The sequence below is a fragment of the Capra hircus genome, chromosome 9 (assembly GCF_001704415.2).
Source record: "Capra hircus breed San Clemente chromosome 9, ASM170441v1, whole genome shotgun sequence".
Classification (NCBI taxonomy): Eukaryota; Metazoa; Chordata; class Mammalia; order Artiodactyla; family Bovidae; genus Capra; species Capra hircus.
The window spans coordinates 82795817-82810768 of NC_030816.1; the positions used below are offsets into that span (position 1 = coordinate 82795817).

Sequence of the window (14952 nt, forward strand, 5' to 3'; positions counted from 1 at the left end):
TCCATTGGCTTGTGAAACTGCACATTGGGAAGGGCAGTGGCTGAGCTGGTCTGAGGGAGCCCTAGACTCTTTCTGTCTATCTCTGGTCTCTTCTCCATGGGACAGTAAGAGCTGGTCACCCACAGTTCCAGCCAGAGGCTAAGGCAGTGGCCAGGGTCCGGCTCCAATGAGAACATTTCCTGTGAAGACTTCGGGGCTGGCTGGGATAACAGGGACAGAGGTCTGTTACCAGAAGAACTGGGGGAAGCTTCACTGGGCAGAAAAAATAATGTGTCCTTCACACAGTGCATTTTGAGTTCCCTGCTGTGCAGGTTTTTTTTTTGTTTGTTTGTTTTTTTTAGGGTCTTGGAACTCTACAGAAATGTAGTCGCTCTAGAGAGATTTTGGATTCAATTATTTTTACTCCAGGGAATCGTGAAGTGCTGCACATGTGTGTTCAGTCACTGCGTCATGTCCAACTCTTTGAGACAGTGTGGACTGTGGCCCACCAGGCTCCTCTGTCCATGGGATTTCCCAGGCAAGAATAATGGAGTGGGTATCCATTTCCTTCTCCAGGGGATCATCCCAACCGAAGGATCGAACCCACATCTTCTGTGTCTCCTGCACTGCAGATGGATTCTTTACCCACTGAACTACCTAATCGCCACCAATTCCAGTGAAAGATGGCAGAGATGGCAGTTGAGAGAACCTTGACTCCCTCTGGGCATTTGAATGAATCTCTTTGGGCTGAGGCTAAACAGGATGAGAAGAAAGGGAGGAGAGCAGTGTGGACTTCAACTCTTTCCATCTCATTTAAGCCATGAGGCTGAGAAGCCTTCACTCTTGGACTTTACACTTTCCCCAGGCCTTTTGTGATAGAAGGCACTTACATTGAAACTTGGTTTTATATCTTCAGAGTATCTCCATGCTGTCGTTTCATCTCATTGTTTAAATCCTGTGGGCTATTTTGGATCCTATGAGCTTGGACAAAATCTGAGATTGAAACAGAAAAGGCCAGAAGTGGATTTTCAGGCCAGAGGTCAACTTGGCTTTGGGGTTGGTTGAAAAATGAGGCTTCCTCTTTTCAGAGCTTTCTGGTGGGGGGTGCACTTGGGGGGGGCTCCCCACCTATGACCTCAGGAGGGTACATGGTGGGAGAGTGGTTAGTACTGGGGGAGGCTCTGAATGAGGGGGAAGTGGCCTGGACCCTCACTCTGAAAAGGCAGCCACACTTGACCTCAGATTGATGGTCATGTCCAGTGGGATGAGGGAACAAGCCCCTGGGGACGCTTGGGAACTTCCACTGTCCCCTCCCCGTGCTCCTCGTCCTGTGCTTGCTCCCCTGCTGGACAGAAGCTGATTGGAGGGGTGAGTGGTGACAGCCCAGCCTCCACGGTTCTACTTTCTCCACACGGAGGCATTTATGGATTAGCAGAGACAGTCACATTGGTTCCCTCTTGGAGTTCATCTTGCAGGAAGGCTGCTTCCACTTTCACTCCTGCCTGCCCGTGGTGGTGGAGGGGGTGTGCTGGGTGGAGCCCAGGGTTATTGCCCTCGCCCTGCTGTGAGGCAGTGATCCTGAGCTGATCTACTCTGCAGACTCAGTGGTGTCCACCTGAGGGTTTAGAACTGGAGAGGGGGGGATACAGAAAGCTCCACGGTAGTCACACTCCAGATCCACCTTCTCCAGGGCAACCTCAGCAGTAATAAACCCGAGAGTTTGATTTTCTGACTCCTGGCTTCCCTGGTGGCTCAGTGGTAAAGAATCCACCTGCCAATGCGGGAGACATGGATTTGATCCCAGGGGTTGGAAAGATCCCCTGAAGAAGGAAATGGCAACCCACTCCAGTATTCTTGGCTGGGAAATCTCATGGACATAGGAGCCTGGTGGGCTATGGTCTATGGGGTCACAAAGAGTCAGATACTACTTAATAACTAAACAACAACATCTACTTTCTTAAATTGATTGAACTCAGATGTTCATAAGGACCACTTTTGTCCCTCATGCTTCAAATCCAGGGAAAGCTCCTGCATACAGTTAATCAGATGTGATAAAAATTATGTGTGATTTGTAACTTATCAGCTGAAGAGAAGCATATAGGTCCTTTTTCATCACTGTCCAATCATTGATATTTTCATCATTGTCCCCTGTGGCTATTTAACATCGATTTATAAATTGTGTAGTATGTATCGTGAGTTTTGAGAACCAAATAGATTTTTCAGATTTGATTTTCAAGTCAAGTCAAACTGCTATTGTCTGAGTCATTTCTCTCAGTAAGTATTACTGCCTCAGAACATACTGGGTTCTACCTATTTAACGTTTTACCAGTTGGATTTTCCACCTCGGTTGTGGGGTATAGCCTCATTGTTGATGATGATTCTGTGAGTGGCAGCTCCATCCAGTGCTGTCACAGAAATGAAAGAATTTGAGCATGCTTGTCAGCTACTGTTTTGTTTATAGATGGCAGGTTGGCTGTAAATCTAGCTTAGAGTTTTCATTTATTCCTCTGATGTTTGTTGAACTCTGTGCGCCAACACTTTGGTGTAGCAGATTTGGCTAAAGTCTATCAAGTTGGGAAGCTGTGTCAGTGGGGGGCTTCACAACTTCTTCTTTGCTTCTGCCATCTGTCTACCTTCCTTTCTCTTTTTGCTTGTCTGGAGAATATAACCAAGTAATTGTATGGTATTTTTTTAAGGGAAAACAAACAAACAAACAAACAAAAACAACACTTTAGATGCAGAAAGATTCACTTACTATTCTGAATCATAGTCTTAAGCATTTCTCCATGAATTGTGCCATTTTTGGGTTAGACTTACCCTTTATTCATTGTAGTGATGGATTCTGAGCTTTCCTGCTCTTATTCTGAGAAATTGCCCTTGGTAGAGCCCTCTTTCTAGAAACATATTTATTTTCAGCCCTGTGGATAGGCCTGTACCCTGAAGGGTGGGTGGTGTGTCTGAACTAAGAATCTTGAGTGTGTTCAGTTTGGAATTCACATGCACCTCTCAGATAGGCAGTGGGGACTAGGTCTGGGATGGTTAGTTGGGAGCTGAGCACGTGGAAGACATTGGTTGTACGAGTAACTGAAGCCTAGGGAACACCTTACCCTCCCCTCCCCAGATCCAGATGGATATTCTCTACTTCCCTGGAGCACAGGCCAGTTTTTTCACAGCCACTGGGTCTCTTGGGGGAGAAAGGAAATTTTGGAGGTGGGAGATGAGTCCTTGAGCAGATTGGTACCTTACGCCTTCAGGGTCTGGGTTAGTCCTGGTTCTTCTCCAGACTTTAGCCTTCATCTTGACCTAGAGCTCTTTTGGATGGACCCAGACTCCCACGGGAGTCTCATAATTGAAACAGGACATTGGGAAGTTGTCAGGATCAGCAAATAAATGGTTGCTCCCGGAGTTAAGGTAGACGTCATCAACTAGCAGCCAATGGACTGAGTCTGGCCAGCTGGGGTGTGTGTGTGTGTGTGTGTGTGTGTGTGTGTGTGTGTGTGTGTGTGTGTGTGTGTGGTTGTGTGGGTGTGTATGTGCTTCTTCACATAGTGTTTTTTTTTTTTTTTACACTTAACTGAGCTAGTATAAAATGGAGAAATTTCACATAAAATCCAGGATTTCTCGCTTCTTAGAAAAACCCCCAGAATATTGGACAATCTGGGTCCTGAATTCCCTTTTGTCAACGGGTGCCAGAAGCTAAATTGTGCCTTTGTGTAGCGTGTACATTTCTTCATATGTCTCCACTTACTTGCTTCATCTCCCTGGCCCTCAGGGGGACTCTTGGCTGACCTCAGTAGTCTAACCTTAGCGTCTTTTTGTCAATCCATCAGTCATTTACGTGAGTACTGAGTATGTGGTCAGTATCTGATGCCCAGATACATGCCAGAGTGGGGAGGTGGGGATGGCGCCCTGTCCACTGTGATAAATGAGCCCTGCACGTGGTAGGACCAAGTTGGCCCCGGGTACCTAGCTCTGAACTCAGCCTTCTTGAGGGCTTTTGTCAGCCCTGGAGAATCCTTTGAAGCCACTCTGTGGACTCTCCAAAGATTGAGATGGAGGAGCCGTTGGAATCTTAGAACCATCCTTGAACAGATGCGGATCCATACTTTGGCCCTTCAACCGAGTTGGCCTCCAGGGCCTCTTGAATGAGAGCCTAGACCAAAAGAGAGAACTCTGGGCGCCAACGGTCCCTTATTTTTCATTCTCAAACAGACCAACAGGGGCCTCGGGGAGCTATAGCACTGAAATGTCTAGCTTGGCAATGACCAGGTACCTGAAATGTCATCAGAATACCATTTTGCCACCTAGTACCTGGTAAAATATTCTTGACTCTGGATGGGGTTTGCTGGTATGAGCTGTGGAATGAGTCCACTGCGGTATGCGATTGCTTGAGTCATAGCAGACACTGCTGGCTGCTGCTTCTGTCTTGAGCACCTTACCATCTGTCTCCCTTCAAAGACAGCCTTGACTGGGGGGAGATGGGGAAGGACACGGACAGGAAATTCTTTGTACTTAATCTAAAATCCTAGCGGCTGCAGCTTGAACTCACTTCCACATTTTGCTTTCTACAGAGATGAGAAAACAGCTTGTCACGGCCCTCGTGTGTCATGCACGTCTTGTGAGGTCACCTCCCAACGTCGCCTCTATTGAGCCATGTAATTCCTATCGTGTTGACTTTGGGCTTGTCCTTTTTTTCTTTGGAGGAGCAGTTCATGGGATACATGGCTTTAAAGAGTATACCCCTCCTTCTCTCAGATGAGAATCCTGAAAACTGTTCCAAGAGGGTTCTGTGCTTCATTTATCTAGAAGTGAGGATGGTCTATGAACACTTACAAATAAGTAAGAAATCACTCTGTCATGTCTCTACCTTATGCTTCCAGAATGGTATTCCTGAAACACAGAACCCAGAATGCAGTCTGCAGACCCTGAAACCTGCTTCACACTTCCTACATTTCATTTAAGGAATGAAGTCATGAGACCTACCAAGTGATGATCAGGAATAGCTTCTGTCGAGTAGCCCAGGTTCATGCATATTGACCTGCACCTGCCTAGAGCCGTCCTTCCTTAATTAGAGGCTGCTTTGATGGATTCCTGCAGAGCTAAGGCGCGTAGTGAGGAGTGGACCTGGAGTGACCTCAGATTCCCTTTCACCCGTCCTTCCTGTTCTTCTTTTCGTCCAAACTTTTCTGAGTGAGGCATGGGTGCTGTTGACCAGGCAGCATCAGCAATGACATCAATTTCAAAGGTCAAAGTTGATGAGAATCCAGGGAATGATAATGTCCCTTAATTAAGTCACCGTAGTATTGTGTGTAATTGGCCTGATTCGCATGTGTTGGGGGTGGTGTGGGGGAGGGGTTTTGGCCTTAGGTGTCTGGAGAACCTTAAATTCAAGACTGATTTTATAAGGCAGTTGACGCTAAGGGATGATTTCAGGATCCTCTAAAGGCTTTTGTGTTTTAGAAACAACCTTCATTAGGTAACTCTCTAAGTCCTAAAATGTCACTATTAGAAAGTTGTTACTTTGGCCCAAGGGCTTCCCTGGTGGTTCAGGTGGTTAAGAGTCTGCCTATAATGCAGGAGACCAGGGTTCAACCCCTCAGTCAGGAAGATCCCTTAGAGAAGGAAATGGCAACCCATCCCAGTATTCTTGCCTGGAGAATTCCAGGGACAGAGGAGCCTGGTGGGCTACAGTCCATGGGGTCACAAAGAGACACGACTGAGTGACTAACACTTCCACTTCACTACTTTGGCCCAAGATTTTGTTATACAAATGTGAATAGCATTCACTTACTCCATTCCTTCCATAGAGAGGAGCCTACTAGGGCAGACAGCAGGAGGTGAAGTGACTGTGGGTGAAGGCAGAGTGCCCCTCCGAGGGGAGAAATGGCACGGGAAGGTGGGGTAGGTGGTGGAAGAAAGGGTAAACCCAGCTGGAGCACTCACGATTGGTTTTAGGATACTAGTGTCTTCCTAAGTCAGTTTTTCATGGGTGTGGTCATTGATCATCTATGAGCAGGGACAGAGTCCCAGATCTGTGAGCTGTGGGAAGAGTCGGGCATTGCAGTTGGACACAGCAGGATTTGCATTTGGTTCTACCCCTGTACAGCTGTGTGGCTCTGGACAGTTCTCCTAACCTCTCTGTTCCAGGCCTTGCTTGCTGTCTTCTTCTGCCAGATGGAGGTGGTAAACGGCACCTCCTGCATTGTGTGTGTCAAGAGCATCTCACACAGTGTGAGTTTCAGGCAGAGGGTGGTGGGTGGTAGGCACTCAATAAGCCCCCTTTTCGTGTCCATTTCCCTCTCCCATTTTTATACTTTAGAGTTGGTTTACACCAGACGGTTTTTTTTTTTTCCTGGTGTACAAATGCTGGCAGTTATTGTGTTGAGACACACTGATGGTACTTGATCACTGGCAGGAGGAGAACAAACTCTTGCACGGACACACTTGGAAACTGAGGGGGTAAGCGGAATGCAGCGATGTGCATTTGGTTTTGACGACCCAGGGGGATTTGCCTCTTGTTCTTCTTTACTTTCCTCATCTTATTGGAGCTCCTTGAGGTTCTCAATGCCCCCCTTACCCTGGGCGGATGCACCATTTGACCGCGATTCTCATGTGACTTAGAAATGATTCCATGCTGTGTTCAAGGACAGAGGTGAGGCAGAGCAGGAAAGAACAGCGAGCGTATTTATGGATTGTTCCTCCTCTCGGATGTCAGTAATGAACGGAAATCATCTTCAGACTGAGGTCATTGTGTGTGGATTGAATCACTCGTGCACAGCAGAAAGCGTGATGGTGTTAGGGCTTTACAGATCTCACATTAGAGACTGTCTGTCCAGGAGCGACCTTTCCTGAAGGGAGGGTTGGAACTGAACTGTAAAGACAAGCGTTGTTCACACACTCATTCGTTTGTTTTCTTCCTTAGGAGAGTCACCCCACCATTTCGAGGTGTTGGGGTCCTCGCTTTGTTTCCATGATATTTTGGTCAGGGTGAAGAACAGGATTCTCGGGAGTGATTTCTGCTATGGCAGGAAATGGGGACTGCAGCCACAGAAGGCCAAACCCATGGCAGAAAAGAGGGGTAGGTTTTCAAAGTGAAGCCTTGGAAGAAATTAAGGAAACGGAGGAAAGGGAGCCCCTGTCCTCCAGCCAAGAAAATCCTGCAAAGTTCCTTGTAGGCGCGGAAGGGTTCATGAGAATTAAGGCAGAGTCGCCACGACTGCTAATTTTAAATATCCAGATGCTCTCTAGTGGGCTGTCTTTACTGTCTCCTCAACTCAGAATTTCCCTGATGGCATTAGGCTTTTTGTCCGTGATTTCTCCCTTCTCACGTTTACAGGACCCTCACTTCTGATGTTGGGGGAGAAATGCTTTCTGGAGGTTGCTCTGTGCCTGTCCTCTGACATTGTGTTTTTGTCTCCAAAGTGGACACTCTTTCTCAGTGCCTCAAAAATTATGATATTCATACTATATTTTTTCATTGATTGAATTTCTTTAGTGGGATCCCAGAAGTTCTCTCCTTTTCTTATCATTTTCCTCCTAAGGCAGTGGGGTAATTTTGGGAAGAATAAGTGATGTATGTTAGCATCAGCTATACTTACTTTGTTCAGAATCTTCATTAGTGTTAAAAATCACATGCTAACCAATCTATGTGTTGTCATGAAACATTCCCCTTTCCCTCGTTTTTATGAGAGTCTAAATTCATTTTTCTAAGTGTTCTGAAGTTTAAATGTTTCTGGGTTTTTTAGGTTACCTTTTTTGCCAGCTGAGAATGCCTTGCATTGGTGAATAATCAGTTTCAGATCCAGGTTTGCCCCTACGTTGACTGTTGTGTAAAATTTATCACATTGCGTTGTGATATCAGTTATATTATGAGCTGAGAGATTGTGTTTGACAAAACATTATGTTTCATTTTGGTTAGTTTGGAAAACCAAGAACACTGGTTTGGAACTTCATCAATGAAGATAAAAATGTTGTGCTTCTTGATAATTTTTCTGTCTTCTTCTGGGACGAAATATGGAAACATTTAAATTAGCGACCTGCAGCTAAATCCAGAGGTTTGCCTGTCTTTTAAGATGTTGATCTTGATTTGTTTTCTTTGTGGAAATGACTGATTCTCTTATCCCCCTTTAGATACAGTGGATATTATTCCTGATCATGAGAGTTTTATGTTGTTCTTCTCAGGGTGGCTTTAAAGATTGTCCAGCTGTACCGTGCCAAATCCTGAGAATTTATTTAATATATGAATGCTTCTGGAGAATATGTCAGATTACTATTTTGTTAATCTTGTCGTAGCAAGGCAACACAATCAAGCTGGAGAATGCCTAGCGTTTATTTTGATTTGTTTCACTTTGGATTTAAATTCGCCACTCACAGTTCCCTGAAATACACAAAAGGTTGAGGGCTTGGTATGTTTGCTTTGCAGTCACACTATAATGATGTCCAAACATGACAGTATTGAAAGTCTTTAGGATCAGACAGATGGAAAGTTGTTTGCTCTTTCACTAACCATGTCAGAGAACATTGGAAAAAAATTCGTTTTCCCAGTCTGCCCTTCTCGTAAGTTGATAGTTGTGCTGTTTGCATAGCTGACCACCCACTGAAGCCAAGGCACGTGAAACTGCTGTCCACTAAAATGGGCCTGAAAGTCACGTGGGACCCACCCAAAGATGCTACCAGTAGATCCGTGGAGCATTACAACATTGCCTATGGGAAGTCACTGAAAAGTCTTAAATACATCAAGGTGAATGCGGAGACGCACTCCTTCCTTATTGAGGATGTGGGTAAGTGACCCTCTGTCTTGTTCCCGGTCAGAACTAACTGTCCACTTCCATTCTCCTTCCATTCTCAGGCTGACTATTTGGGAGACAAAAATGGTACCCAGTGGTTCTTTGGTTCTTGGGTAGCCAAGGTTAAGAGCCTGTTAAACAACAGCCTTCATCTTGCTCATGGGCTTCCCCTCCTGCATTTGAATTTCTGGATCTTTCTCCAAATTGATGTAGGAAACAATTCTTAGTTTCTGGATGTGCTTTTGGAATATACGTTGATTCTTTTTTAGCTCATAGAAACTTGACTACTGGACAAGTTTGTAGTCTGACCTTGAGATTTCTAATTTATAAACCAGTTTATGATTAGGGTTGGTTAAACAATGTGTCCCTGTAGGGGTGTATGGTGTGTCTTGCTTTGCCACATCTGATTCAGAGATATAACATTTCTCCCCGTTAAATTTGCTTCTGGAAGTTTGGAGTATTTAACATTTTGGCTAAATATATTGTTGTGTCAGTGCAGGTGTACGTGGTTTTGAACTTAAACTTTGAGCTACCTCCAGAGGATCCTCTGTATTCCCCCTTCTCAGTCCCTCTGGCCTGAGACCCCATTTATTCTGCAGTCATCCCGTGGTCCAACCTTAAGATGGATCCTACAGAAGTCATAGAAGTCAGCACCTGTGATAACCAGGTCCCCCTGGCCACGTTAGCATTCTGCTGCTTTCCCTCAGTGGATCAAAACCAACTCATGGCTCTTTCCCATCTTCATGGCTCCAGCTAAACGTACATTTCTCTGAATCTCCTCCATATCACTAGGGCCCCAGAATCCAACTGTGATGTTAAATGGAGATTCTATCTCACAAAGGCACGAGCAGGGTCCCAGTTTCTTACTCAACCCTTGGGTTGTGAGGTTGACTGCAGAGAAGAAAAGCATGCAAAAATAAAGCCCTAGAACTCACTGAAAACCAAGACTATCCCTACCCCTCCCCTGCACCCTGCCCCCGGCAACTTCCTGATGAAAATCAGAAGTTTTCTGAAGCGAAACAGAGGCATTTGGATGAAATTTCTTTGAAATAGGGATAAGCTCAGAATGAAGAGAGAAAGTGCTGGCGAGGCCTGGTTTTGCTTTTTGTCCAAACCTACAGCATTTCCCAGTTGGTCCAGCAGGTCGTGCCAAACCTTAAACGCCACCAGGTCCCAGCACGGTCAGATAGCAGGCAGACCAGTCTTGAGCCCAGTAGCGGTCCCAGATGTGTCACTGGTCCTGCACCCCTGGCTTGAGAACTGAAGTTTTGTGGAAGGAATGTTCCTCACTGGGAGAAATGCAACGATCATTCCTGCCTTTGACAGAGCTCCTACCTCTCCAGCCCTTTATCCCCTCAAATGCCCACACACTTTCATCTCCTAAAGGGATTGGCACCTTTGCTTATCTTTCACATGATAATAATTCATTTTGAGGAAAACCAGCATTAACAGAGTTTTGCTTTTCAAAACTGTAGGTTCAAGGTACCCTTGCTTTGTAACATGGTGTCTGGGTTTTCTTTTGCATCCCAGCAATTTCAGGATATCAGCTAGAGACCTTCATTATGTAACCTTGATCCCTAGGTGCAAAAAGTGTAGTCCAATTATTTCAGGCGTAGCATTTCCAAGGTCTCAGGAAATGGTTTTTCTAGATCTTTTGACTATTTTTGTTGAAATAGTCAAAGAAAACCTGCACACATAGTAAGGGAAATATTTTATTGTGAAAGAAAGTTTCATGAGGTTCTACTTAATACAGTGTAGATTTCCCATGTGCTAAATTTCTTGATTACATGGAAATGTTCTCACAATTTTTTTGGAGGTTGCCATTGGGAAGTTTTCTTTGTCGTTACTAACACTGTAGGTTAAAACATTTAGTGGACAGTGTGTGTCTGTTTCCTACATTGATTTCATGTTAAAAAGAAACTCAAAAGCTTATTTTTGTTGACTGCTCATGAATCCAGGTTTATTACACATGTCATGTGCTTTGTACTAAAACAGTTTTGTGTTCTTTTGGTCAGATGTGCTTCAATTGCCTGAGACCAATGTTAGTGATTTTGATTAAAGAAAAGAGAGAAGGCTATAGTTAGACTGGTCTCTTAATTTGGATTTTTATATTTGGTTATAATTGGTATGAGGAAGACAGTGACTTAAACTGTCGTTCTTGGAGATTTGAAATGGTGGCTTGACATGAACCGTATGTTTCAGAACCGGGGGTAGTGTACTTTGTGCTGGTTACTGCAGAAAACAGCAATGGAGTGAGCCGTCCTGTTTACAGAGCGGAGAGCCTGCCTGGTAAGTCTTTACCTTAGAATTGGAGGCTATGATTTTTTGTGACTTAGACTGGGAAATTCTTTGCTTCTTCTGGTCAATGCAAATTTAGAAATCATTAAGGAGTTCCCAAACAAGAAATTTTTAGACTTGTATAGCAAGCTGAAAGATTGAAAACTAGGAGACATTTATCCCTTCTTCTAAAGTACTTTTGATATAGGTTACTAGAGCTTTGTCTTAAGTTTGGGGGTGCTCACTACAGTTAACCACGTATAAAAGACCAAAAATATGTGTTGTTCATACAGTTTAAGGGTCAGGTCACTTGCATGGCCCGAGCGGATCCTTCGGAAGATTGTTGAGAAGACCATTGAAATGTACATTGAGGGATGCAGTGAAGTGTGGAAAATCCTGTAGTCCTCCTTTCTAACGATCAAGTTGCGTTTTCCTAATTTAGGAGGTGAATGGATCAAGATTGATGGTTTTCCCATTAAGGGTCCAGGACCATTTAATGAAACCGTCACAGGTACTACTTGCTCACCCGGTTCATGTCTTCACTGAAGCACCATCTCGAAAGAGGGCTGTGCTTCTGTCACACACATGTGCTCACAAACCTTCATTTAGTTCCCATCGCTAAACTAACACACACGCCGCACCGTTTTGGTCGATCTGCACTGCACTGGATGGACCAGACTGCAGCCAGTATTGCTCATTCCTCACCGCTGTTTCATGTTCTGGTGTGGGGGTACGTCCTTGTCTACATCCGGGGATGCTGTTGCTCTGTTAACAGGCAAATATGGTGGTTGAGATGGCAGTCCTGGCCCGATGAGGATATTTACAGCTCTTCTGTGTGTGGATGCAGAAATGAGTGGAGCCCACCAAACTGCGGCTTTACTGGGCAGTATGCTGCATCCAGGCTTTCTCTCCTTTCTGATGCACGGGATGCTTTGCGATCCGTTCGATAACCTGCCTCCCATCTCTGCTCCATATTTGTATTCATGTGTGTTTTCTCATTTGGATGTGGATGTTGTCTGACCGTATCGTTTTACTTGTTGAGAGAAGTGTTGACATTTCTTGTTGTGTCTCTTGAATAGGTTTAATTAATGGTTAAACAGTAATGCAAAATGAAAGTAGTTATTTCAGAGTGTGGTTGAGTAAATATCCTAAAGGCAGTGTGGCAAGGCATGGTGTTTTCAAATACACCAATCTGGTATTATTGTTGAGAGGAAGGTGAGTATGTTGAAACCAGTGACCATAATCTGCCTCTCAAGTCAGATCTGATGGGTGTAGGCAGTTTCCAAAGACCATTTTATAAAAATAGGGAATGGAAGAACAAAACAGCCTGAAAAGGAAACTGAATTTTGGGAAAGGTGATGGGTTCTTGTTCAGATATGCTGGACTCAATGTAATGGACCTGTCTTATAGGTGATTGGTGATGAGGGCAAGAGGGAGGCCTGGGTTAGGAGCCATGCGGAAGAGTGAGAGTTGGAGTAGGAAGGGTGAGGAGAGGCTGAGAATTAGGAGAGACAAGAGTAAAGCCAAGGATCAAACTCTGGAAGACACGAACAGTGAAAGAGTCCAGAAGGTAGTACACCTAGAAAATGTGCTCAATAGGAAGGGTGTTTATTTCAGAGGTTGTCCGCTCCTACAGACACACATGTAAACATTCACACCTTTGACTGACAGATATACTGTGCCTTTGAGCCTTATACTTTGTCTTTTAAATAACCATTTTATTTTCAATCATCTTCCTGATAAAGTTTTTGAATGGCAGTTTTAGAATGCATATTATTTTTTCTTAAGTAGTTCATTTCTTATGCCATCTTTAATAAAAACAGGCTTGTGTGTGTGTGTGTCCTTTCTGAGTAAGCATGTGGTATAGAAACCCTGGGAATTGAGAATCACAGCCCAGTTCTCTACTGGATTTATGACTGTGAGATCCTTTAACCTCTCTCTGCAGGAGCCTCTGTGGGTTCTTGATGTCAAGGAATGCTCTGCCATAATATATAACACTGTGTTTGTCATACATGGTGCTAAGAAAGATCCTGGAAGAAATTTTGCAGTGTATGATGTAAAGCAGAACTTTGATAAAATGCATATCCAGAATAAATAGATTTAGCTCCAGAAAAAAAAGACATTTCATTGTTAATGAAAATAATAAAAATAATTTATGAGAAATTATCAACAAGTGACCAACTTTGTATCTGTACCTTTTGAAATAAGGCCTGGTAAATATGCTATGCTGTTGAGGAATGGTTAATATGATAATCCCATTAAACAAAAGAACTATTTTTGATTTGCACATCAAACATGGTAGAATGAATAGTGTCTTGCACTTATATACAATGCTTTTTCCCTCAAATGCATGTACAGTCTATTTTGATTTAATAAAATATAGTCTTTAAATGCAAAAATAAAAAAACAAACACCCAAGAAACCCAACAACAACAAAGGAAGGGATTTGTCCTAGAAATGCAGATATTATCATCTGCATCTGGTGTGAGGCCCCAAGGGTTGGCTCTCATGCTTTGATCTGTAATACCTCACGTTCTTCCAGTGTTTATTTGAAACTAGAGGAAAATCCATTCTTTTATTCTGCTGGAAACCGTGGCTTCCGTTCAGATTTCAGAAGGCCTCTTTGCTGGCTGGAAATCTATCTTGACCTCATTGTCTTTACTTAAAAATGGGACTTTAGTTATGTAATTAATTCATTCAGTGCCTATGGTTTTCCAGGCACAATTCTGGGTGCTAAAGATATAATAGTGAATACGATTGACAAGGGTTTGCCTTAAGACTATATTCTAGTGGGAAAGAAAGACAGTAATTGTTGTTGTTAGGTTGCTAAGTCATGTCTGACTCTTTGCCACCCTCTGGACTGCAGCACTCTAGGCTCCTCTGGCCTTTACTATATCCCAGAGTTTGCTCAGATGGACATGAATAGAATGGTTAGTGATGTTATTTAACCATCTCATCCTCTGCTGCCCCTTTCTCTTTTTACCTTCAACTTTTCCCAACTTCAGAGTCTTTTCCAATTCATTGGCTCTTTGCATCAGGTGGCCAGGGTATTGGAGCTTCAGCTTTAGCTTCGGTCCTTCTGATGAATATTCAGGGTTAATTTCCTTTAGCATTGACTGATTTGATCCCCTCGCTGTCCAGGGGACTCTCAAAAGTCTGCTCCAACACCACAACTCAAAAGCATCAGTTCTTCAGTGCTCAAGCCTTCTTTATGGCCCAACTCTCACATCTGTACATGACTACTGGAAAAACCATAGCTTTGACTATACGAATCTTTGTCGACAAAGCGATGTCAACGGCTTAGCTTTTTAACATGCTGTCTAGGTTTGTTATAGCTTTCCTTCCAAGGAGCAAGCGTCTTTTAATTAATGAATGGCTGCATTCATTGTCCACAGTGATTTTGGAGCCCAAGAAAAGAAAATCTGTCACTGCTTCCATTTTTCCCCCCATCTATTTTCCATGAAGTGATGGGACCGGATGCCATGGTCTTAGTTTTTTGAATGTAGAATTTCAAGCCAGCTTTTTGACTCTCTTCTTTCACCCTCATCAAGAGGTTCTTTTGTTTCTTTTCACTATCTGCCATTAGAGTGGGAAAGAAAGACAATAAGCAATGTAAGCAGAGAGTCAGGCATATAATCCATATGAGTTTGGTAGGGATGCCATAACAAAATATCAGAGACTGGTTATCTTAAACAGTAGATATTTATTTCCTCACAGTTCTAGCAGCTCGAAGTCCAGGATGAAGGTGTAAGCAGGTTTGATTTCTCCCCAGGTCTTTTTCTTTGCCTTATCTTTCCTGTGTGGCCATGAACCCTTGGCTTCTCTGTGTCCAGATTTCTCTTTCTTTTAAGGACACCAGTCAGATGGGATTAGGGCCACCTTTGTAGCTTCATTTTAACTTAGTCACCTC

General features: G+C 43.8%; 1 protein-coding gene across 4 annotated transcripts in view; it reads left to right on the top strand.

Moving 5' to 3' along the window:
- The window catches only part of FNDC1 (fibronectin type III domain containing 1), a 115048-nt gene that overhangs the window by 19880 nt on the left and 80216 nt on the right, over positions 1–14952 (top strand). For 3 of the 4 annotated variants that reach the window (XM_018053424.1, XM_018053425.1, XM_018053426.1), the window contains exons 2-4: positions 8565–8759; positions 10968–11054; positions 11485–11553. The exons of the other annotated variant lie outside the window; for it this stretch is intronic. In XM_018053424.1, coding sequence (XP_017908913.1) covers positions 8565–8759; positions 10968–11054; positions 11485–11553 — 351 coding nt within the window. The remainder of the gene's footprint in view (positions 1–8564; positions 8760–10967; positions 11055–11484; positions 11554–14952) is intronic. 4 annotated transcript variants of the gene reach the window in all.